Raw genomic sequence first — 26,319 nt, forward strand, 5'->3', positions numbered from 1 at the left:
GTCAAAGAAGTTGCCGCTTGCGTGTTATCCCCTTGAACTTGAGGTCATTGTATCATGTGAGATGTGAACAGACTGCCGTCTCGATGGCATTTCTATGTGTAAGTCGAAAACAGTGGCAGATGAATGTCTGCCCCTTGAAGTAGAAGAGATGTTGCCATATGGATTATTGGTGAAGCCATGTAGGTTGAGATCATAAGCAGTTGCTGATGAATTCCTTCCTATTGAACTTGATGGCATGACATCTGGCGTTGGATTTGCCATTAATTATGTGAAATCATTACAGATCAGTTGTGTCGGGCTATCAACTTGATCAGCTTGATATGCAATGCCAAAGTGAGAGGAATATGATAGACCACGAGAAGCACGAACCTCAATAAAAGTGGCATACATTTCAATAAGAGATTGTGAACTTCCCATATTAGCATCAACCATCATAGAAACATCATCATCGTTGGAAAGCTAAAATAATGTATATGTGAGTGGAAAAAGTTCAGTAGGAAATGTATACTGAAGTGAAGATAGTCTTCTCCGGCCTGCTACACGAATCTTTAACGAAATTTTTGTGATTAACTCCTCAAGAGTGATGTTTCTCTTCAAGGTTAAGGGGATATAATGATATGATTCAAAAACAACCCCCTCTTTAGCTTCCTTAATTTTTCCATCATATAAAACAACAACAGAAAGATGACTCATTTTCAGAGAATAGAAGATTGAGATTTTTGAGAAATTTCGAGTTTCAGAATTTTAAAGCTTCTGAAATGAAGTTTGTTTTGAAAGTTTATAATACGTTGCATATAATAGTGTCTATAATCGGGGTACTATTCATGATAAGGCATGTTCCCGGGGGCGCACCTTCCATTATTTTGTCACTGAGAATATGTTATCATTGCCCTATTATGTCACTCATGTCCCCCGGGGAACTATTCATGTCAGTACCTATTATTTTTTAGGGGACTTGGCCAAGTGGTGAAAGCGCATTTCGGGGGCGTACCTTCTATTATTTTGTCAGATAATATGTTATCATTGCTCTATTATGTCACTTATGTCCCCCGGGGAACTATTCATATCAATACCTATTATTTTTTAGGGGACTTGGCAAAGTGGTGAAAGCGCGTTTCCGGGGGACGCCTTCCATTATTTTGTCATATAATATGTTATCATTGCCCTATTATGTCACTCATGTCCCCTGAGGAACTATTCATGTCAGTACCTATTATTTTTTAGGGGACTTGGCAAAGTGGTGAAAGCGTGTTTCCGGGGGGGCCTTCCATTATTTTGTCATAGAATATGTTATCATTGCCCTATTATGTCACTCATATCCCCCGGGGAACTATTCATATAAGTACCTATTGTTTTTAGGGGACTTGGCAAAGTGGTGAAAGCACGTTTTCGGGGGTGAGCCTTCCATTATTTTGTCAGAGAATATGTTATCATTGCTCTATTATGTCACTCGTGTCCCCCGAGGAACTATTCATGTCAGTACCTATTATTTTTTAGAGGACTTGGCATAGTGGTGAAAGCGAGTTCTCGGGGGCGCGCCTTCCATTATTTTGTCAGAGAATATGTTATCATTGCCCTATTATGTCACTCATGTCCCCCGGGGAACTATTTATTTCAGTACCTATTATTTTTTAGGGGACCTGGCAAAGTGGTGAAAGCGCGTTATCGGGGGCGCGCCTTCCATTATTTTGTCAGAGAATATGTTATCATTGGCCTATTATGTCATTCATATCCCCTGATGAACTATTCATATCAGTACCTATTATTTTTTAGGGGACTTGGCAAAGTGGTGAAAGCGCGTTCCCGGGGGCGTGCCTTCTATTATTTTGTCAGAGAATATGTTATCATTGCCCTATTATGTCACTCATATCCCCCAGAGACGTAGAGCTGGATGGTGAAATTAGGTAAATTATAACCAAAATTTAAGTTCTTTTTGGAAGTTCAGCAAGTTAAGGATAAAATCATACATATGGATAAATTTAAGTTCATAACTTAAATTAAAATGTTATGTGAAGTTTGAATAAATTGGATAAAATGTTATGGATAAATTGAATAAATGTGAAGTGATAAGTTGGTTGTTTGAATAAATTGGATAAAATGTTATGGATAAATTGAATAAATGTGAAGTGATAAGTTAGTTGTGACATTGAAATTGTATGGAATGAGCATCGACACGTTTTTACGAATTATTTTCCATTGTGAGCCTTTGTTAATGGGATTATAACACGTGGGTTTTAATGTATATGTTTTAATGTATATGTTAAGGATAAAACCATACGTATGGATAAATTTAATTTCAATTTAAGTGTTGTGAACTATAATTGGAATATAACTTATTTTAAATTTCAATTGGAATATTAAGTTGAATTTAATGTTAAATTTCGAATACTATAATTTGTATTTTAATTTTAAATTTCGAATACTATAATTTGTATTTTAATTTTAAATTTTGAATACTATAATTTTTATTTTAACAAACATTTAACAAACATTTAATGTTAAATTTGAATAAAAAATAACATTAAAAATATTGTTGTAACAACCATTAAACATTTAAATAACATAACAAAATTACATAAATTTTTGAAATATAACTATTTAAATAACATTAAAATACAACTGGATCACTGATGTCGTCTTCTCGAATGAGTTCCACATGGCAGTGATTGTCTATTTCGCTGAGGATTTCTTCGTGGAACTTGTTCTTCAGTCTCCTCATCTTCACTATCATCATTATCATCGGCATTTTCTTCATTTGGCGTAGATGACATTGAAGGGCCTGTATAAAATAACGACCCTAGAGGAATGTTACTAACAATCCCACCGCTCATAGAAAATTGAGAAAACTGTGAAAACATTGGCATCTATGTCTGTGATCCAGATGGAGATTGAGGTGTCTGTGGAGAATGACCATCCAAATAAGATGCATATGAACCATATGCTGGATCATTAAACATAGTCATATATGCACCTCCATATGGTGTCATAAAACCCTATGTGTTAGGAATATAACCCTACGGGCTAGGAATGTAACCCTGCGAAGATGACATATGAACTGGTGGGTTTGACATATATCCCTGAGGAGATGGCATCTAAACTGGAGGGCTGGGCATGTACCCCTGTGGCATCATCATCTGTGGATAGGGATGTTGTGGTGGGACTGATGCAGAATCGGTAGCGCCTTCTCTCCGTCCACGAGTCAGGGGACGATGATATTGAGATGGTGGACGTCACTCTCGGCGCCTAAGAATGCTAACCCCTTGTGCTTTCGCCGAAAGTAGAAACGACTTTCTATTCTCATTAAACAAATCCATATAGTTATCCGTAACCATATGACCAGTTTCAGCGTAAAATTATCGAGGGGCCAACTGTACATACTGGTTCTCCAAAAGCGCAATCCAATCTCTGTGTCTCACCACCCAGTTGACTTATTTCTTTCCTCTTCTGTCTATGTTACGCATGTCATCTAAATTCCTAGATGCTCCAGGAATATATTACATACAACTGAACTGACAGAGCACGCGATCAACTGGATGTCACTCAATAATATCATAACATATAAGAGGTACAATTGACATCCAAACATCTAATGACCCACTCAGGTGGGGTGAGATGCAAGTCTTTACTTCATCGCTCGCATAAGGTATCAACTGAAACTGAAATATAAATACACAATTTAAATAAATATAATATTCTAATTATATCTAGCATTTTAAATTAAAATATTCATATTTAAATAGATTTCAAAACATACCTCAGACCCAGCTTTTGTATCAATAAGTAAACGAATTTTCTCTAGTCCAGTAGGTATATCTCTATGGTTCTTTCTTTTCATCGACCACCTATGAAATATAATATAAACTAAATATCACCCTATTTAATTAAAAATATTTAAATCAAAATTTAGTTTGAAAATTACCTCAATAATAAGGGGAATACGTATGGTTCATTGACGACCGGTTATAAGAAAGACATGCAGAACCACGCCCATGATTGTAGAAGTAGGAGACATCCACCTATATCAGTTTTTTTCTAATTCGTCGCACGACACATTTCTCTAAAGAGAAATGCCAAAACTGCAGTGCCCCAACTATATCTTCCAATTTCATTAAAATCAATCAGATGTCGCAACCACATACAATGCACCGGTTGCGAGATTTGTCGGGCATCAATATTCCTCCAATGATTCGCAGAATATAATCCCGAGCACATGCCTTTACTTCATCATCTAATGCATTTTCATTCAAAACTTCAAAATTAGCTTTCAACCATGATAAAGCTATTCTACCTCCATTAAACTATGGCGGAGAAGCTCCAAGATACTCCATGCACATTGACTGCCAATCACCATCCGCCATACCACACATAATATTTCCATCGACGGGAAGTCTCAGATGCATAGAGATATCATCCAATGTAATTATAGCTTCCCCACATGGAAGATGAAATGTGTGTATCTCAGGCCTCCACCTCTCAATCAATGCAGAAATTAGGACAAGTTCGAGTTTGCAACCTCCAATAATTGTTGCATTATACCCAAACCCGGCAGAAGACAAATATGGCAAAATACGTTGCGGTGTCGGTATACGTGAGTTTTTAATAAATGTCTCTAAAATACGATCATTTTCCTAAATAATATGCATTATAAAAATTTATAATTAATATAAATTCATGATAAATTTAAATTAAAAATAATAATAAATATTAACATTAATTATAAAAAAATATTATCATATCACTAAAATGTCTGGAGATATGATTTGCATCCAATCTCAACAGCAGTTTACTTTCCATTATAATTGTAGACAACAAAAATTATAATTAACACAAAAAATAATTAATTAATAAATTTAAATAAATAATATTTATATAATTATATTAATATAAAATATAACAACTATTTAAAAAAATACTAACTTAAAAATAAATTTCTTACCACTAATAAAAAATTTAAAACTCAAATAATTAGAGAATTTAAGTTATATAAAAGAATAGAAGATGATTTTGGTGTGAAAAATGAGGAAGATTAAAAGAATTTATATAGAGGATGATGAGGAGTAGTCAAGAGAAAATCGCATGAAAATGCGTCTTCAGAGATACTCTTTACCTGAGTGACATTCAACTCAACTAAAACATAGGTAAAATTGTCAACGGTATCAGAAATGGCATCTTTGATGGTTTTAGGGTTTGAGAATATCAGTTTGGCAGTCATGGCTCTCACCTTTCTGACACACAATTTTAATGGCGATCGATGCAATTTATACGTATCAATTGTTGACCTTACGACCACTGCAACTCTACAACCCTACGAACGTTTTTCTTTTAAATAATAAAACCAACCACTAGTCCATTATATTGTTTTTTTTTTCAAAGCTCAAATATTAACCTATGTACTTTTTACAAATATAAATAATAAAAAAAAATAAAAATCCCTAAATACATGCTCTAACCGTCGGTTTTAAGTTTGCTTTGAAATTCAAAAAGAGTTAAAGCATTTAATTTTGTTCATCTTTTGAGGAGTCCACAACATCAATACAAAGCAAAAGAAACACGTATATAATTTATATAAACTATTATTTATATAAACTATATATGAATTATTAAATGTGTCTATATATATATATAATTTATATAGTTTAAGGTTTATAGATTAAGGTTTAAAGTTTACGATTTTATAAGTAATTTATTTTATATTATATATATATATATAGGTATATATATATATATATATATATATATATTATATTATACATTGTTTATACATACATGTTCTATAAGTTACATATATAGTTTACATGTATACATATACTATATGTTACATATATTAATTAGAGAAAATCGCCTTAGTGACCAAAAATGCATTATAATATACGATTTTAACTAACTTTTTTTGGATTTGCCAAAATGACCAACAAAATCGCAATGCGAAATAAAAATCGCAACGCGATCTCCAGAATCGCAAATCAGTTCCCAGAATCACAATGCGATAGTACAAATTCGCATTGCGATTTTCCATAATCGCAACGTGAATATGAAAATCGCAACGCGAACATATAAATCGCAACGTGATTCTGACTATCGCAACGAGTATCCGTAAAATCACAACGCGTATCCGTAAATCGCAACGACAATACATAAAATCGCAACGCGTATCCGTAAATCGCAACGAGAATACGTAAATCGCAACGCGTATCTGTAAATCGCAACGAGAATACGTAAATCGCAATGCGTATCCGTAAATCGCAACGACAATACGTAAAATCGCAACGCGTATCCGTATATCGCAACGCGATTTTTAAAGCGCCATTAGAATCGCTACGAGTATTTTATTTTCAAATTCCAAACACGAATATTAATTGTCGGAACATTGAACCGTCCATAGTATATCCCGTAATCGCAACTCATAACCTAAAACCTAAAATCACAACTCAGTCCCATCTCCATCTCTCACTCTCTACGGCGAAATCCGTCCCCATCTCCGAAGATTTCCGTCCCCATCTACGACGAAATCCCTCACAACCATTCACGGTCAGAAATCCCTCACAATCATTCAGAAATGGAAAATCAACCTCCGAGGGTTAGTTTTTTTAATTATTTTTTTTTTGAAATTTTTGCATTATTTTAGGATTTTCATATTGAAATTGATGATAAGTTTACTGGTAATTTCAATAATAGATTAACCATTTCACTTAGATTTTTTATTAAATTCATTCGATTGCTGCCAATACTGCTAAACTGTTTAGTCTTTAACCCTGTGAAGTTAGTATTTGTCTTTGTTTTATGTTTTGGTTGAAGTAATGCAATCCATTAAAGTTTCAATTTACAGAAGAAGAATAGTTTCTAAACTTAAAATCGCAACATGAAAATGAAAATCACAACACGAAAATGACTATCGCAACGAGAGAAATGAAAATCGCAACGAGAGAATCGCAACGCGAAATGAAAATCGCAACGAGATAATCGCAACGCGAAACCAAAATCGCATTGCGATTTTCATTTCGCATTGCAATTCTCTCGTTGCGATTTTAATTTCGTGTTGCGATTTTCATTTCGCGTTGCGATTCTCTCGTTGCGATTTTCATTTCGCGTTGCGATTCTCTCGTTGCGATAGTCATTTCGCGTTGCGATTCTATCGTTGCGATAGTCATTTCCGCATTGCGATAGTCATTCTCTCGTTGCGATTTTCATTTCAACCAAAAGATAAAACAGTGTTGCAAATTTTAGTTTCAAGAATAAACTACTACTCTTTATGTTTATTGTTTTTGGTATATCTTCACAGTGTAGTTTTTGGTATATCTAACTTGGTATGTTTATTGTTTTTGTAGAAATTTTTTTCGGCTTCATTGACATTAAGGAATAAAGTTAGCCTAGCCACTACAATTGCTTCAAAGCTTTCACCTGCACAAAGAAAATTGTTTGAGGAAACATGCTTCGGGCCATGGCTGAGAGTACAGCATCCGAGTGGAGATGCTAATTTGACCCATTTGTGGCTTCAGACCATGACTAGCGATCTACCCGACAGTATACAACGTGGTGAGGAAGAGATATGGTTTTATTTTCCACCGGCGTATATTTATTTTGGGCGGAAGGAGTTCTGTTTAATCACTGGTCTACGATTCGGACACGATGATGTAGGCCGGTACACTCGTCATATCACCCGCCCATCATGGTTATCCTGGGTTTTTCCTGATGAGTCAATAGAGAAGCCGAACTTACACATCGACGACCTGAAGAAATTGTTTAATAAGAAAGATGGTTTTACTCGGATGAATGACGTCGATGTTGTCCGAGTATGCCTTCTAGTACTTTTGTATGCCAGCTTTTTAGGCAGAGAGGCCAGACAACCTATTCCTCATGAGCTAATACTATTGGTAGAGGACCTAAATGCATGGAATCTGTTTCCGTGGGGTTCGTATATATGGAAAGCTACCTGGACTAAGTTGTCGTCTGCCTTTGATGACCGCAAAAGTTTGCGTGGCGATGGGTCGAAATACACTTTGTCAGGCTTTGTTTGGGCCTTTAAGGTAAGAATTTCTATATAATTTTTTCAAAATTATAATTAATTATTTAACAATTACTAATGTTTGTTATTATGTTGTTTGTAGATTTGGATATTCGAGGCTTTCCCCAGCATGCAGACATATGCATTAAAAACATCAAATGATATTCCTAGGGCTATTTCCTGGAAGAAGAAACGTATGTTGGATTGGGAAGACTTAATACCATATGCGACAATAAATAGTGTAAGTTAACACAAATACTATCATATATAAACAAGTTATTAATAGTAGACGTTTAACTTTGTTTGAGTTTTTATATTTTTAGGAGGCCAACACTCCATTACAGAGACTGACACCCACGGAGGCTGAGCTTGCCACTGATTGGTGGCAAGCTAGTCAACGTTTTTTTGATGGCACGAATGATGAGCAGCCTCCACTTTCTCCACTTCGAGAGCCATCACCTCACCCAGAGCCATCACTTGATCGACCCGACTATACACCTCTATAACGAGAGCCATCACCTATCCCGTCACATCATCGAGCCTCTTCTCCACCATCACCTCATGATAGGCGACCGACAAAGATGCCACGACTTCTATCTCCTTGTTCTCCACCTCCACCTCCACGGGATGAGTCAAGGGAGTTACGTGATGAGGTCAATGCCTTGCGTGAGGAGATCGGTACTCTACGCGATAACGATGGTGTATGGCGTGTGGAGGTGTCTACTTTACGTGGTGAGGTTGCCGCTCTACGTGAGATGGTAGTATCGTTGCAGAATGAGGTTCATACTCTACGCAACGAGGTAAGTTTAAGATTTTCTATATTTAACTTGATGATAAATTTACTCGTAATTTCACTTAGATTAACCATTTCACTTAGATTGCTTAGTAAATTTATTCAGTTGCTGCCAATACTGCTAAACTGTTTATTCTTTAACACTGTGAAGTTAGTATTTGTCTTTTGTTTTGTCTTTTGGTTGAAGTAAATTTATTCGGTTGCTGCCAATTCTGCTAAACTGTGTATTCTTTAACACTGTGAAGTTAGTATTTGTCTTTGTTTTGTCTTTTGGTTGAAAGTAAATTTGTTCGGTTGCTGCCAATTCTGCTAAACTGTGTATTCTTTAACACTGTGAAGTTAGTATTTGTCTTTTTGTCTTTTGGTTGAAAGTAAATTTGTTCGGTTGCTGCCAATTCTGCTAAACTGTGTATTCTTTAATAGTCTGAAGTTAATATTTGTCTTTGTTTTGTCTTTTGGTTAAAGTAATGCAATCCATTCAAGTTTCAATCTTTTGGTTGCGATTTTCATTTCGCATTGCGATTCTCTCGTTGCGATAGTCAAATTCGCATTGCGATAGTCATTTTCGCATTGCGATAGTCATTTTCGCGTTGCGATTTTAAGTTTCAGATTCTATTCTTCTTCTGCAAATTGAAACTTGAATGAATTGCATTACTTCAACCAAAAGACAAATAATAACTTCACAGTGTTGAAAATTTAAGTTTCAAGAATAAACTACTACTCTTTATGTTGTCATTGAACCTGCACTAAACCTATATGTTGTCCTTTTAAATGTTTATATAAGTGCTTACTTCTGGAATGTTATCTGATGCATTTTGTGAACAATGATATAATAATGACTTGGGTGAATACCGTGCATGTTTGAAATATATTTGTCTTTGTTCTCACTGTTTAATATCATGTCTGTTTATTTACTGATTTATGTATTAATTTATTTTTAGCGGCCCGCTAAGGTGGATGCTCTACGTCGGGTTTTTCTTGCAAGACGAAGTTCACGCATCAGACGGCGTGCACGTGCCATTACGTCTCCGTTCACCCCAATAGTGCAAAGAATCCGTAAGAAAAAGCCCGACTCACCTGTCATCGTTCAAGAGGCCTCCCCTATCGTTCAAGAGCCCCTATTATCCCTCAAGAGTCCCCTCCCACCGTTCAAGAGGCCATTGTCATCGTTGAAAAGGTCCCTCCCAACATTCTAGAACCCGATTCACACGGCGTAATATATCGAATTATTGAGAAGCCCCCTCACGTGCTGGACATGATGGATGACTGTTGGCTTTCGTATAAGTTACCGGCCAGTACCATTCCGGCAGATGAAGTGGAGAGGAAACAACTACCGGAAACAATTCTGGATAATACCCTTTGGGCTAAGACCGCAGTTGGATTTTATCTACATGAGCGGAGCCAAGGGTGTTACGCTGACATATACAAACTCAACGATGATATGCATTTGTTGATTGAACGGTCTTGGTGGGGTATATTATTATGGATTGAAGACAACGACTATTTCGATGGGGGGTAAGTCTTATATTTCTTATATTTCAGTTTGATTAATTTTTTTTAAAATTTATGTAATTCACTAATATATGTATTTTTTTGTAAAACAGCATATTGATGCATGGGTGGCACGTCTTCTAATTGTAAGGAAATTGAAGAAAAATATTAAAAAAATGCGATATACAATTATGCCGATGTCTTTTCACGTAGTTCACTTGAAGAATCAACGACAGGAATCATATGTGTTGGCTAATGGACAAGCTAAACTTTATCCTGCATGGTGGGCGAACGATAAGGTTGGTATATTTGTTTAAATATTTTAAAGGTGTTCATAAATAACTGCGCAATTTGAATTATTACATTTCGATGCAGGTGTTTATCCCTGTTTTGGACCGTACTCATTGGCTTCTCGTCGAGCTTCAGCTCCCATCCCTAAAGATAATAGTATATGACAGCATGATAAATTATATATCATTGTCTGATTTGAGAGATATGATTAAGGGATGGAGCTCTCATTTGGCTAAATTCTTGGATGCAATTGATTATTGGACTAAGTATGGAAACAAGAAGCCAAAGAAGTTCAATGTTACAGTTATCAGAGACGAGACCGCGCCACAACAAATGAAGGAAGCCAGAGGGGATTGTGGTCATCTCGTATGCATGTGCTTGGAGCGTTTGACGACAGGAAGTACATATTTTCTACCTCCCACCGATAGAGATAGAGGTGCAGTAGGCTTGTGGTTTCGGCATTTTATGGCTAGAGCGATATATGCGAGACGCTGCCTACCTGTATCCGTGTTATGAAAGTGTCCATAAACAATTTGTAAGTCAAATGCAAGTGTTGTTAAACATATTTACTCTTTTTGGTTTGAAAATGTTTGGTTAAGTAGCTAGAATTCAATAATTTGTTGTTTGTAGGTTTTAGATGTGTAGAAAGTGTTGTTGATTCAATGTTTGGTTTCTGCAGGTTAATCCTGAAGTGAGCTGCGTGAAATGGATGTATGGGTGCAAAAGTTGATTTTATTATTATTATTTGATTGTTTAATTGATTTGTAAAAGATGATTTGTAAATGTTGATTTGTTTAATTGATGTTTACATAATATTTGTGCTTGTTTAATTGATTGAAATGTAATAGTTGATTTGTTGATTTCAATCTGCATTATGTTGAATGCAAAACAGACTATCGCAACGCGGAAATGACTATCGCAACGAGAGAATCGCAATGCGAAATGGAAATCGCAACGAGTGAATCGCAATGCGAAAATGAAAATCGCAACGCGAAACTAATTTCGCGTTGCGATTTTCATTTTCGCATTGCGATTCACTCGTTGCGATTTCCATTTCGCATTGCGATTTTCATTTCGCATTGCGATTCTCTCGTTGCGATAGTTATTTCCGCGTTGCGATAGTCAATTCCGTATTACGATAGTCATATTCGCGTTGCGATAGTCATATTCGCGTTGTGATTTCCGCGTTGCAATAGTCAGAATCGCGTTGCGAATCTGAAAACTGATTTGCGATACCGGAGATCGCGTTGCGATTTACGGATACGCGTTGCGATTTTACGTATTGTCGTTGCGATTTACGGATACGTATTGCGATTTACGTATTCTCGTTGCGATTTACGGATACGCGTTGCGATTTACATATTCTCGTTGCGATTTACGGATACGCGTTGTGATTTTAAGTATTGTCGTTGCGATTTACGGATACGCGTTGCGATTTTACGGATACTTGTTGCGATAGTCAGGTTCGCGTTGCGATTTATATGTTCGCGTTGCGATTTTCATATTCGCGTTGCGATTCTGGAAAATCGCAATGCGAATTTGTACTATCGCATTGCGATTCTTCATAATCGCGTTGCGATTCTGGGAACTGATTTGCGATTCTGGAGATCGCGTTGCGATTTTTATTTTGCATTGCGATTTTGTTGGTCATTTTGGCAAATCCAAAAAAAATTGATTAAAATTGTATATTATAAGGCATTTTTGGTCACTGAGGCGATTTTCTCTATTAATTATTGTTTATAGACTGTAGGTTAATATTATATATATGATTTATATAAACTATTGTTTATAGTTTAGAATTTAGGATTTAGTACTTCTATAAACTATATATTTTATTATTTTTTATAGTTTATGCATAGTATTTCTATAAACTATATACTTTATTATTTTATATAGTTTATGCATAGTATTTATATATATATATATATTATTTATATTAGTTATACATACATATATATATATATTATATTAATATAAATATAATTTATAAACTATATACTTATATAGTTTATACATATATAGTTTATATATATATATATATATATATATATATATATATATATATATATATATATATTAATAAAAATTATAGTTTATTAACTATATATTTTTTTATAGTTTATACATATAGTTTATACATAGTTTATATATACAGTTCATATAAACATAATTTATATATGTAGTTTATAATAATTATATAGTTTATAAAATAAATATAGTTATATATATAATTATATAAATTTATATTATATTAATATAAATTCTATACTTTAATATTTTATATAATTTATATATTGCTTACACGTAGTTCATTAATAAATTTCACAATTTATATAAATTATATAATTTTTAATGTAAACTATTTATATATATTTATTTAATATACTATATATAAAAACTATATACATAAATCTTATATATTATATATATTTTATATATATATATATAATATATATATATATATATATATATATATATATATATTACATAGTTTATTAATAAACTACATATAAATATATTATATATTTTGTCTTTATATATATATATATATATATATATATTATAAATTTTTTTAATTTTTTAAATGAATATAATTTACTATATTTTTTATTATTTCTTCGCATTTTATATTTATTTCGATTTTATCCTTTTATTTTTTTAATTTATTTTAATTTTAAGTTTTTCACTTTTATATGTATTTAATTTAGTCCTTAACTTTATATTTGCATATTCATTTGGCCCATTGTTAGTTGTTATTTATATTTTTATAATTGACCTATAATTTTTTAAATAGGTATAATTTAGTCTTTTTTATATTAATTTAAATTTCACATTTTAAATTTATTTCGATTTGGTTACCTATGTGTGTTGTTTAATTTATATTTTAAAATTTTATTTGTAATTTGACATTTCTTCAATTTTGTTCTTAAATTTATATTTTTACAAAATTAATCCATAATATTTTTTTATAATTTACTCGAAATCATATACAATTCAACAATCACGAAAGATGATAAAATAATTAATCCAAAAGTAAAAATGATCCGACCTGAATTTAATCCGTAAACATCCAACCTGAATTTTATCTGTCAATGATGTAACAAGATTTGAACGAGATCCGACTGAAGTACACCAGAACCTGAATTAACTTGATCTTTATTTACTTTCGGACCTCAACTGACATCGATCCGACCTGAACTCGACTTGAATCTGATATCAATTCAACATAAAAATAAGCTAAATTGATTTGTCATATATACGACCTGATTCAAATCAAATCATTAAATTAGACTTATATTCGATTTTACTCAACCTACCCAGATCCCACTACTTGATTTTACAGCCTTAACATCAGCAATCCAAATAGCACGAAATTTAGAGTTTTAAAGCCCTAAAAATGTAAAACACAAGCGCCACATCAGCCTTAGCAGTTGAATCTTATCAAATGATCCAACGACTACAAGAGGTCGTGAGCATCTAAAGGCTGAGCATGAAGACCACGCGTCGGTCAGAAATAGAAAGATCCATTTCCAAATCTCATGTATTTTGGAAGGAAAAAGAAAAAGAAACTAATTTGGAAACAACACTAATCAACCCCAAAAAAGAAAGATTTTCTCTTCCAATCGAATAAGCAAATAAGGGAAACAAGAACCGAATCCTCGATTTTGGTTAAAAAAATCGAATCACTAAGTAGACACCAAAATCGTCAAAAGGAGGAAATAATATCTTTTAGAGAGATTCGATTCATCATAAATAAAGGAAAAATCCAGATCTGTATGGTTAAAAGCAATCAACATAAAAAGGGGAAGGGATCATTTTAGGAGGGGGAGATTTAAACTTAGGAGGGGGAGAGCTTTTGAATGAAGTAGATTTTAGGTTTTTCGGAAACCGTAGATGGCGGTCGACGTCTTGGTCAGACCTATTTAACCACTAGAGTACCACCGGTTTCTTGGTTTGGCTAATTGGAGGAGGGTTAGGGTAGAGACAGCTTCAGAGTGTTTTAAGGGGTTTAAAATGAATAAAAAATTGGGAAAAAGGTTTAAATAGAAGTCGGCTTGATCGAATCAATTTTTCGGTCTGAAACATTTACGAATTGCACCTTTTTTTTTTTAAGAAAAAGGGTAAATTTTCTCTTCAGTCCTTTTATTTTTAGTAACTTATAATTTAGCCCTTAAAACTTTAAATTAACTTCTCAAATTCACAATTAGCCCCCTGTAATTTATTTTTATATTCAATTAAATCCCTCGTGTTAGTTAAATGAACTTTATTACTATTAGATATCAATTTATTCCATTTATGGAATGCTTTATTTATTTGTTTAATGGCTAACTATTAATTAATTTTAGTTGTTTTAATGACATGTTTATGTGTGTATTTTTAAAAATGACATAGCTAATTAATTTGATTGATAATTCGAGCATGACTAATTCATATTTAAAATGGTTGAAATTAATTGTTTGCATAACATTTTTTTAATTATTCTTATAAGTCTGATAGCCACATTCACATCACTCAATATTTTTTCAATAATATATTAAAAGGCAATGCACATTTATTCTAAATTATTGAAGAGAGTTAACTTAATCCACCTGGGTAGTTTAATTTGATATTTTAAAATGAATGGGCATCATCCAATGAAACCATAAAAATAATAATATCTTAAAATCAATTAGGAGGGTAGAAAAAGAAATGTTATCATATTTAGATTTATCAAAAATGAGACTCTCGACCCTATTCGAAGGCTTAGTTTTCATACTTATAGATATTCAAACATTTTCTATATATCTTAAAGGTCTGATAATTTTCATTAATAAAACTTTTGTTTGTTGCATAGCCTTAGATAAATAAATACAATGATTATAGTATTTCTTATTTCTTTCCAAATAAGAGAAAATCATCACTCTACCTTATATTAGGTGGTGTTTCCCTTTGGTTTGGCATGCTGAAATGTTAACAATTTAGCTTAAAATTTTAGATATGAAATATTGATAATTCACTGCATTAGTTGAAAATATGAGAGATGACACTTTATCTTATATTAGGCGGTTAAATCTCTCTAGTTAAATACATGAACAATCAATTTCTCTCTCTAAAATTTTAATTGGTTAAATAACATTATATTTATTTAAATAACAGGAGATCATTAATTAAATTAAATTTTGAATCCATAAATCTAATTGCAAAGACAATAATTAATTAATTAGGTGTTGTGGGGTGCTAACCCTTCCCCACAAGTAATCAACGCCTGAACTTGTTTTACTGAAAAGTAGGCCTAAAATTTGTTTTAATAATTTTAAAATTAAAATTTATTAAAATGACAAACTATTTTTGGGTGTTCCAATCATACCCTAAACAAAGATTAGTGACGAATCTTTTAATCAATATTTTTATTATTAAAAGGAAATCTAATTTTAGTAAAATGAACCCTAAAATTATTTTTGGTTTTTCAAGACATTACGAAAACATCGAAGCGAATTTGTTTCTAAGGCACTAGGCATGGTTGATCGAATTCCTTATTTATTTTATTATTATTTAGTCAGTGCTAACGCCTAGTTTTGTAGTAGTCTAATTTCTAATAATTTAAGAACGAATTCTACTACTACTGAAAGACTACTTGTCATGATTGATCATAATACAAAAAATTTTAATCTGAGTTCAGGTTTGATCTATCTTGTTATTGGAAGCAAAAATATTTATACACGTTTTATATACCTACAAAATTATTAAAGAAATATGTCAGGTTTAATCTTTAGTGTGAAGGCTATAAAATAATGAGTATATCTTTGCGTAATTAATATAATTGCTTGACTGATGACTGAAGAATTGCAATGGTTATTTGGAGTGGCAAAATGCCATTTTTAGAGTGTTTACGTGCATTAATTCATGCATTTACACATATTAATATGTATATTTTTATATTAATATGACTTTTAAAATATTTGTGTACCATGCGTTAATGAAAATGATGGCCAGATTATTAAAATATTTAGTATAAAGAATATTTAGCATAAAGAAATAGGCGTGTGAAAATTGGATGCTTTAAGAAATAGTAAGTTTGTTTCGCATGCTATTAAGATGTTTCTTTTGATTCTTTTATAAAGCTTAGAATTCTTGTCTTTAATGCTGGAATGCTTTATAGTTATTGACTTTATAAGTGCGAGTTATGAAATTGAATATGATGCGTAAGATTTTAAAACGGACCTTTAAATGCACAATAATGCATGTTTGAAAACGATTGTTAAGTATTATTTAATAGTCTTTATGGATGCATATGAATTGTTATGCAGTTATATAAAATTACAATTATTCGGTCTATTTTATTTTATATTAAGAATATGAAATGTTAGATTGAAGTATGATGTCATATCGATATTAATGGTGGAAACCAAAAGTATTTTTACGATGTAAAGGTATATAAATACCTTTATTAACATTAGTTTAGTTCTTTTGAGAATTGCATATATTTAATGCTAATGAGTTTTAATGCTACCAATGGATGAATAACTTCTAGTTTCAGAGATTAAATATCAATATGAAGTTATGTAGATACGTTTAATGAATTTTATGCATTAGCCATTTTAACCATGAGATTAAATATCTTATATTGATTTTTCAAAAATATCTTATATTGATATTATGTGAATTGGAAGGAGCCTATTGTGGTGAAGTGAATGTGGACCATAATACTATTGGGGATTATATTGACATATATAATGTTTAGTGTTATTTTTGTCATACTAATAATCTCACTTTCTCTGAGAAGTTTTAACAATTTTGAAGGATCAAATTGATTAACTTGGAGTAGAGCTATTTTGATTCTCAAAACGTCCTTATCAAAGAGTTGTTTTGATTTTTAAAATCTGTTGACACAAAGACCTGAGATACAAAATATAAGGACTTTATTTCTATCATTAAAGTATTTGAAGTAAATTTTACTATTAACAAATTATTTCTCAAAGGTTGACTTGGTGGAATTTCTTATGTTTCTAGAATTAACAGAATTAAAAGAAAATGTTAAAGATGTGATCGTCTTGGTAGATTTCGAGATCATTCTGATTAAGCGGTCATGAAGCAAAGATTGAAATTGCAAGCATGGTGAGAATGAACAAGTGTGCTCGAGATTTATGATTCTAATTGCAAGGTCGTATCATTTAGACTCTTTGCTTTTAATTCATGTTTTTTACATACATGAATTAGAATAATTGAGCCTTTAAGTTAGTCTTTAATTGATATTGAAAATATTTCGAAATGAGATAAACAACTAGTTAAGACTAAGGTAGTGAAAAACTAGTAAGACTAAGGCTAAGGCAGTAGCGAGCCTAAAATATGTATGCTCAATAAGATACTATTGTGAGTAAAAGTATCAAGAATAATTTGTTAAGAGGCCTTAAGAAAGAGAAAAGTAATAAAATGATTTATTAGAAAGTAATATGATTAGTATGAAAGTCCATGTCTAGGATTGATTCTCTGAAAAATTTGGTATTTAAGTCTGTCTAGTGCACCATCTCTATTTCTTAGAAACCTACCTGGTGCACTATTCATAACTATACTCACTATTTTAATTTATTAAATATTATGACAATAATAGAACTCTTTAAACTTAGTGCATAAGTTAAAAGAGTAGAGATTAAAATGGTAGAATAAACTACCAAATTTAGTCATAGTAAATAAATACATGATGATCTCTTTAAGGCTAATATGTTAAATTTTATGAACGAAAAAGTGATAAGACATTACTACTACTAAAAGATTGATTGTAGGTATTAAATTTCTTTGAGTAAATTTCCTAAGTAGAGGAAAGAAAAGACATTACTACTCCTTATAAATATTTGTATAATTTCCCAAACACTTCTTATGAAGAATTAGGAAAACCAAAATTCCTTTTGAATGAGAAAAGTCATGAATGGCTACTAATGAGATATAAGGAATTTCATAATTTTTTGAATTATACAAATTAATCTTAATTATTAGTAAATTCTTGAAAATTTAAGAGTATAAATTGTGTAAACAAAATTTGAAATGTCAAGAAAATAGTTCTAAGAAGAACCAACATTGAGAGAAAACCTCACAATAATTTTAATTAATCAAAGTCTGATTACAAATGAAATAGGAAAGCCTATTTATAGAATTTTAAAGGCGTATAGTCGAATGGTATTTGGCCAGATTTTGTGCTCCCTCAAAGACATAATTTAATGCTTAATTAACATGAATAAATGTATGCTGGTTTGCTGGTCATATGCAACATGAATTGGACATGTATGAGCTTTCTTGAGTGGGTATCTAGTTAGCAAATAAGGGCTGGTGGTGATTAGCTGGCCTTGAGCTCTCCTTAGTGTTCCACTACCTGCCCAGATTCTTTGTGAGCTGTTTGTGAGTTGTTTGTGTCTCCCAAATGCTCCACCTAGCTGTTTGTCTTCCAAAATGCTCCACTAAGCTGTACGTGTCTTCCAAATGCTTCATCAAGCTGTCCCAACGTGTATCATGCTCCAATGAGCTATATATGTCTTCTATGGATGAATGATTGCAAATCCCGTATTTATTTCCAACCTGCACTATCTTCAGTAATATGGGAATATCTTGAGCTCCCAATATCAGATTGATACGATTCAAAGTACGTTGGAAAGATAAGAGATAGGAGATTAAGTGTTAAGAATACTTCATCACCCAAAGTTTCTTGGAACAATCTCAAAAGTGGCGATCAATATGAGTGACGTGAACTGTCAACTGGATTGCCTTGAACGTACCTTGCACTAAATACAAAATGTATATAAGTTACAATGCTCAAGTTCATGAATAAATAATAAGTATGCTACCATTATTTAAATGTGATGAATCATGCTTAATATGAATGCAAAACTATTCTAACATGCTTAGCATATTTAAATAACAATGTGCACCAAATAATATAAAGATGTGGTATTCATAATAAATGATAAATGGAAACATGTAATAATAATATCCTAAGAAATGATATATGTAATCATAGAATAAATTTGAATGATGAGAAAGACATGATAAACTAAGCATATGATGATATGACGAAATTGATAATTTATACTAAGATGTGAATGCATGCTACTGATAGAATACAATGTATAAATGACATAGTTTGAGATAGGATAAGGGAGAACTCCCTTAGAAACAACAATGAAGATCATCTATAGTGTGATTAACTCATGGAGATAATTGGAGCTAGACAGGATCACATCAAAACCAAATGAAAAGTCACTTCCAACAAGGGTATCCTTAGAAGAAGATTATTCCAAAAAGGTACATGTTGGTAATTTACATTCCAAAGAAAGGCCTAATAGGAGATCTTGTGAAATGGTACCTATTGAAAGAACACATTCGTCCAAATAATACTTTCTTTTGCCAAAAGCTATGCAATTGGAAGAACATAATGAACATTTCAAGCATACCAAAGGCTCCAATTTGAGGACAAATCGCCCTAAAGAAGGGGGATGATGGAAGCACGTTTTCACCACATACAAAGGGAGTATTCTTAAAACTTTACTTAGTTTATATCATTATGATCATATATGAAATAATCATACATATCATGCTAAGGTTGTTAGTTATGTGATTTAATGAGTAAAGTAACTTAGCATATCCACGTCTTTATGATTGATGCACATTGTTATTTCAAGTATGTTAAGTATGTTAGATTAGTCTTGCATTCATTTAAGCATGATTCATTACATTCATGAAATGGAAGCATGCTTAATCATTCATTTGTTAGCTCATATGCATTCATTTTAGCTCTTAAGTCTTATAAATTAGCTTACATATGTTATATCATTATGTACTTAGCTCATGACATGCATTCATAGCTCACAAGATCATAATCATGCATGTCAGCAAGGTAATTGGATCATACAAGTTCAGTGCCTTTGATTTACTTTGTTTACTTTGCACATATAGGTACATGGAAGCATGGGACACATTGGGGCAACTTGTTGGAGTATTTGGGATCCATATGCAGCTCACAATTAGTTCACAAACTTCATGGCAGCTCATGGAACACAATGGGAAGCTCAAGTTAGCTGGAGAAGCTCAAGGTTTGCTAAACTCCGCTAGGTGGACTTTTTGAAGCTAAGTTGATAAACTTGACCAAATGAAAAATTAAAGGTAGCTAAAAGAGATGCTAAGGACCCAAAGAGAACTCGATTGGAACAACAAATCATAACAGCTCACTTGCTTGCTAGCTACATGCACGCCTATGCTAGCTTGGGACAGAACTCACACACCCAAGGTGATGCACATGACCAGCCTTCATCCCATGCACAAGGCTGCACCACAAGCATCCGTAGAACTCCCATGTGATCAGCAAGTGTGTGCAATGCACGTGACCCTCCTATGCGAGCCAAACACCAAGGGACTTCACCATTCGGCCAAGGCACCTATCCATTCACTTTGGCACAAACTTGAAGGGGTTCAAGCATTATTCTGCCAAGGATTAAGACTCCCCATGTCAACCAAACCAACACCTATGTTTTTATTTTTTTATTCAATTAATTATGTACTTTAAAAGAGACACAAGGGCTAGCCAAAACATTAAGTTCCCATTCGCCTATGTCCCTTCATTTTCCTATAAATAGGCTAATCCTATTCATTTTGTAAGCACACCTTTGATATAATTTAAGTGAGATTATTCTCTTTTCTCAAGTCCTTGTGACTTTTATCGACTTATCAAGTAAGTTAATTACTTGTGGCGTCAACCACTATTCCTTAATACTTGTGGTTCCTATCTCCTTATAAATAGTGGGTCCAAGTCCTTTGTTACCACCCCTTAGAGAGATTTGTAAGGCTGGGTCTTTGCTCATTGTAGCACTGGTTCTTCCTTGGTCTTTCTAAGGTACTATCCTCACCAACTATCCTTTTTTCATTGCCCATACCTTATCCATATCAACATACTTTCGTTACCCACTTCATAACATAAATAGCCCTCCATTTCACCTTTACATCTACCACCAAGTCATCTTTTTGAGACATTCACTTATGTAGGTTGTTTTGATTCCTTCCTATATCCACAATCAATTTAAGGTAGGAGTACCTTACATCATTTTCTCTCTGAATTGAGTAATTAAAGTCAACAATTTTATGCAGAGGGGCAAGGGATGCTATAGTACCTACTTCATCCAGTTTAACTAAGCCTATCTTTGTCATTTGGTTTAAGAACGTTGAGATGAATTGCAGGACTACTAAATGCTGCCACACTCTCCAGTATTGTATTATTTATATATTCTTCCAAGTTTAATTGGTGGTTCTTGTTCTGTGTCCCAATATGCCTGCTACACTGCACTCATTTCTTGTGGTTATTCTGTTTATGAGATTTCGAGCTCTGTTTAGATCGATAAAATCTCCAACTAATTTACTTTAAGTTATCCATGAAAAATAGTTAGGATTAAGAGTAAAAATTAAACCATAATATGAAAGATAAATAAGACGATAATTTAGAAATTTTAATATTGAGAAAATATGACATGACAAATAAATATGATGTGAGATGGTAGAAATAGTCTACGAGAACTCATAAAGTGATTTCAATTGTAAAAGTGAATGATCTTCTTAGAAGTCTTGAGCTCGAGCAATGTTGTCTATAGGATGTGTGTAAATTATCAATAGGCTAAGAAAGTTCTTGTAGTACAATCTTTTTCTATTCTTATAACACATCTTTTTTTTTCTCAAGGTTGGATTTAACATCATTTCTTCAAATTCAAATGGATTTTTTAATTATCATGTTTATTTTTCCTTGCGTTGGACCCTTAGACTAGATATTGATAGGCTCTTGCAATCATGGTAGAAAGATCAGTATTAAGTTGTGATAATGTTAATTTTGTTAAAGAATCATCATTTTCATATGTAGTTTTATGTTAGCATTGATGATGTTCATCCTTCATCACCGAAGATGATATATGCTTGTGTTTATCATTTTATCGAGCTTTTTAATTGTGCTTTTAACCCTTTTCTGGTAGGTTTTATTTTGTTGTTCATGTAATTAGTTTGTGTATTTCGATAATTTTAGGGGAAAATCCAACTAATGTAATTAATTTATTTTAAAATTTTATAGACTCTTATTATAATTTATATATTTCCTCATTATTTAATAAAAATAATATCTACTATTAGTTGAAAAAGATAAGGACTTTGAATTTATATTTACAGAAACAAAATCTTTTGTTTTTATTTCTGATATTAAAATTATTGATATTCAATATATATTTGGAAAACAATATCTTTATTGGTAAACATATTTCACATTTGAAGAATAAAAATCAATTGTTTTCCTAAAATATAAAATATAACCATGGTATCGCTGTAAAAAAATGCACGGCAGTGTTTCCAAAACTGTATAAAATCATATACATATATATAATAATCCAATCTTAATATTCTCACCCAATTCTAATCGTAGCTCTCTTTCAGTCACAGGTATCAGCTATTAGTTTTTACAGTTTGTTTTGAATATATTTTCAATCAAGTCGTATTAACTTGTGTGTATGAAAAAATATCATATATTGGGATAGATTGAGGGTCGAGTAAGTGGATCAGTCGTTCTTTTTGAAAATTTTAAATTCTTATATATTATAAATAATTTTTTTGTATTTCAATTGTAAATCTATTTTCGTTTTTCTAAAATTTATAAGTTTGTGTCTCGTCAAAATTTTATAAATTCGTCTTCCTAATATAAAATGATGTGTTGGTTCCATGCATATGTCTTGTTTTTCCTTCTAATATAATTTTGTCGTCGGTTTCACTTAACCATTCTTTAAGAAGAATGTCATTGATTTTATTCTTTTTCCTATTGAATTAAACAGCAATGGAGGTTTGGAAAAAAGAGAGTCTGCTTCTGTTAGCATTATGGATCCTTTTCGCAGGTTTGATTATTAGAGATAATGATATATATTAGACCAAAAATGAATTTATATTTAATATAATACAATAGTGGTATTGGTTATTTTTACATGGATAATGAAATTATTGCATAAAAAAATATGACATGCTTATGTTTTTTTGTATCAATAATAACAATAGAGCCCATCTTTGGCAGCAGTCATCAAAGCGAAGGCAGTGCCCTATGATTATACAGCCAGCATTGAGGTAATTAAGTTTTACCGTACCGTATCCATTTTTTAATATTAAATTAAAACTCAAATTCTAATATATTTTAAAACGTCAAGTGTTTAGCACAACCTCACAAGGCTCAGTATGGGGGAGGCATAATTAAGAACCCAGAGTTAAATGAGGGCTTGATAGGATGGTCTACCTTCGGAAATGCCTTAATCCAACACCGAAATGATTCGAATGGCAACAAATTCGTTGTGGCTCGTAAACGAACCCAATCCCTTGATGGTGTCTCTCACAAGCTTTACTTGGAAAACAACAAGCTCTATACCTTCTCCAGTAAGTAATCTCGATGGTATCACTAGTAAAAGAAAATATCTAGAAATGTTTGAGTTCGAGCAGCTGCATCTGTAGAATATGTATAGGTTAAAAAAATTCTAAATATATACTATATTGTAATCATTTAAAAGAATAATGGTTTGGATCGGTGACAATGAAGGTTGGGTACAAGTGAGTGAAGGGAAATCTTTGGTGAAGGCAGTATTAAAAACTGTTACCGGATTAAAGGTAGCTGCGGCAACTGTTGCCGAGTCGGAGTGTTGGACCATGCTCAAGGGTGGCGTAACCGTGGATGCCTCGGGCCCTGCTGAGCTTATATTCGAGGTGATCATCAATTTCATCTTGTTTTCCTTCAAGATCATTTAACTCACCATCTAATTTCTTCAGAACCATAACACCTCGGTCGAAATCTGGGTCGATAGCGTCTCTCTGCAACCATTCACACATGAAGAGTGGAACCGTCATCATGTTGAAAACATTGAGAAGGTCAGTTAATCTACTTAATATATATTCGACTTATATTAGATGCACTGACGATATATATATTTTGCAAGACAAAGAGACGGGTAAGAATCCGTGTTGATGCACGAGGGAAGCCGGTTGCGAACTCGAAGATTTCCATCGAGCAAAAGGTTTCGGGGAAACCCATTGGCTGTGCTTCGAACAAGAACATCCTCACCAACGTTGGCTACCAAAGCTGGTTCACCTCGAGGTTTACACATACAACCTTTGAGAACGAAATGAAATGGTACAGCAATGAGCCAAGCCGAGGCAAGGAAGACTATACAGTCTCGGATTCGATGATGGCATTGATGAAACAAAACAACATTGCGGTTCGAGGACACAACATTTTCTGGGACGATCCTCATTACCAACCCAGTTGGGTGCCCTCTCTCGGGGCAAACGACCTTTCGGCAGCTGCCAGCAAAAGGATTAACTCAGTCATGACCAAATACAAGGGTCAAGTAATCGGCTGGGACGTTGTCAATGAGAATCTGCACTTCAATTTCTTCGAAAGTAAGCTTGGGGCTGAAGCTTCTTCCACGTTATACAAAATGGTGTCCAATGTCGATTCTTCGGTACCTTTGTTCATGAACGAATTCAATACGCTCGAGGAGAAGGGAGATGCTGCATCAACACCGGCTAAGTACCTTGTGAAACTGAAGGAAATTCAAGGCGTATTGGGTGGCAATGCTAAGCAAATGGCGATCGGCCTCGAGTGCCATTTCGATGTCCCGAACCTTCCGTATATAAGATCATCTTTGGACACACTGGCCGCCATGAAGTTGCCAATTTGGCTGACGGAAATAGACGTGAAGAGCAACCCAAATCAGGCGATGTATTTGGAACAAGTGTTGAGGGAAGGACATGGGCACCCTGGTGTTAACGGGATAATAATATGGTCGGCCTGGCAACCGGGAGGGTGTTACCGAATGTGTTTAACTGATAATAACTTCAAGAACTTGGCGACTGGGGATGTTGTAGACAAGCTGTTGAAAGAATGGGGGATTAAGGCCATTTTACAAGGCCAAACTGATACCCATGGTTTCTTTGAGGCCTCTCTTTTTCATGGAGAATATCAAGTGCAAATCAGTGATCGTATTGAAGCAGCCAATTCTTCATTGATTCAGAGCTTCAAGGTGGAACCTAGACGTGAATCCAACGACAAAATTATGCTTCTACAAGTTTCTACGTGATGTATTTTGCCGTTTTCCCTCTTCAGTCAGTATTCATCAACTGTACTGTAGTTTTTTTTCGTGCACAATAATATAATCGTGGATTATTCTTATAATATTTCATCTAAAATTAATTGATGATAATTTTTTTTATTAATTTGGATAAATATAAGTTGTATTGTTTAAAGAAAAATCAACCATTTGATATTAAACACTCACACATTAGTAATTTTTGTGCTCAAACTGGAGACCTCAATGAATAACAACAATTCATTTACCACTGATGTCGCTCGATTTGTCCTAATTATAAGAAATTAAATATCTATAATTGTAAAAAACTATGAATAAAGTATATAAATGGTCCTCGACTATAGGATACTACTTTATTAAGTCCTCAAACTATTAAAAATTATAAAATAGTCATTCCACTATAGAGTGTTGCTTTGTTGAGTCACTCAACTATTAAAAGTTACAATATGATTGTCTGACTATTTATTATATTTCAAACTTGTCATTTTCTATTAAAAATTAGCAGTCATCAACATGATAACTAGCATATAATATTTGTTTGAGATTTTGAAATCATATTTTATTGTATCATAGTTAATATATTAACGTTCAACTCAGAATATCATCAATAATTTAACGAAAAATTATGTGTT

At 32.9% G+C, this 26,319-nt stretch overlaps 1 protein-coding gene across 1 annotated transcript in view; it reads left to right on the forward strand.

Moving 5' to 3' along the window:
* LOC120187662 (endo-1,4-beta-xylanase 5-like) overlaps positions 1–25,696 on the forward strand; it is a 39,763-nt gene extending 14,067 nt beyond the window's left edge. The window contains exons 3-9 of the mRNA XM_039191328.1: positions 20,499–20,635; positions 23,396–23,455; positions 23,629–23,678; positions 23,759–23,981; positions 24,142–24,305; positions 24,369–24,467; positions 24,536–25,696. Of these exons, the coding sequence (XP_039047259.1) occupies positions 20,499–20,635; positions 23,396–23,455; positions 23,629–23,678; positions 23,759–23,981; positions 24,142–24,305; positions 24,369–24,467; positions 24,536–25,678 (1,876 nt within the window). The 3' untranslated portion in view covers positions 25,679–25,696. The remainder of the gene's footprint in view (positions 1–20,498; positions 20,636–23,395; positions 23,456–23,628; positions 23,679–23,758; positions 23,982–24,141; positions 24,306–24,368; positions 24,468–24,535) is intronic.
* Positions 25,697–26,319: the final 623 nt, after the last annotated feature.

Source organism: Hibiscus syriacus, unplaced genomic scaffold, assembly GCF_006381635.1.
Source record: "Hibiscus syriacus cultivar Baekdansim isolate YM2019G1 unplaced genomic scaffold, ASM638163v2 tig00113725_pilon, whole genome shotgun sequence".
NCBI lineage: Eukaryota > Viridiplantae > Streptophyta > Magnoliopsida > Malvales > Malvaceae > Hibiscus > Hibiscus syriacus.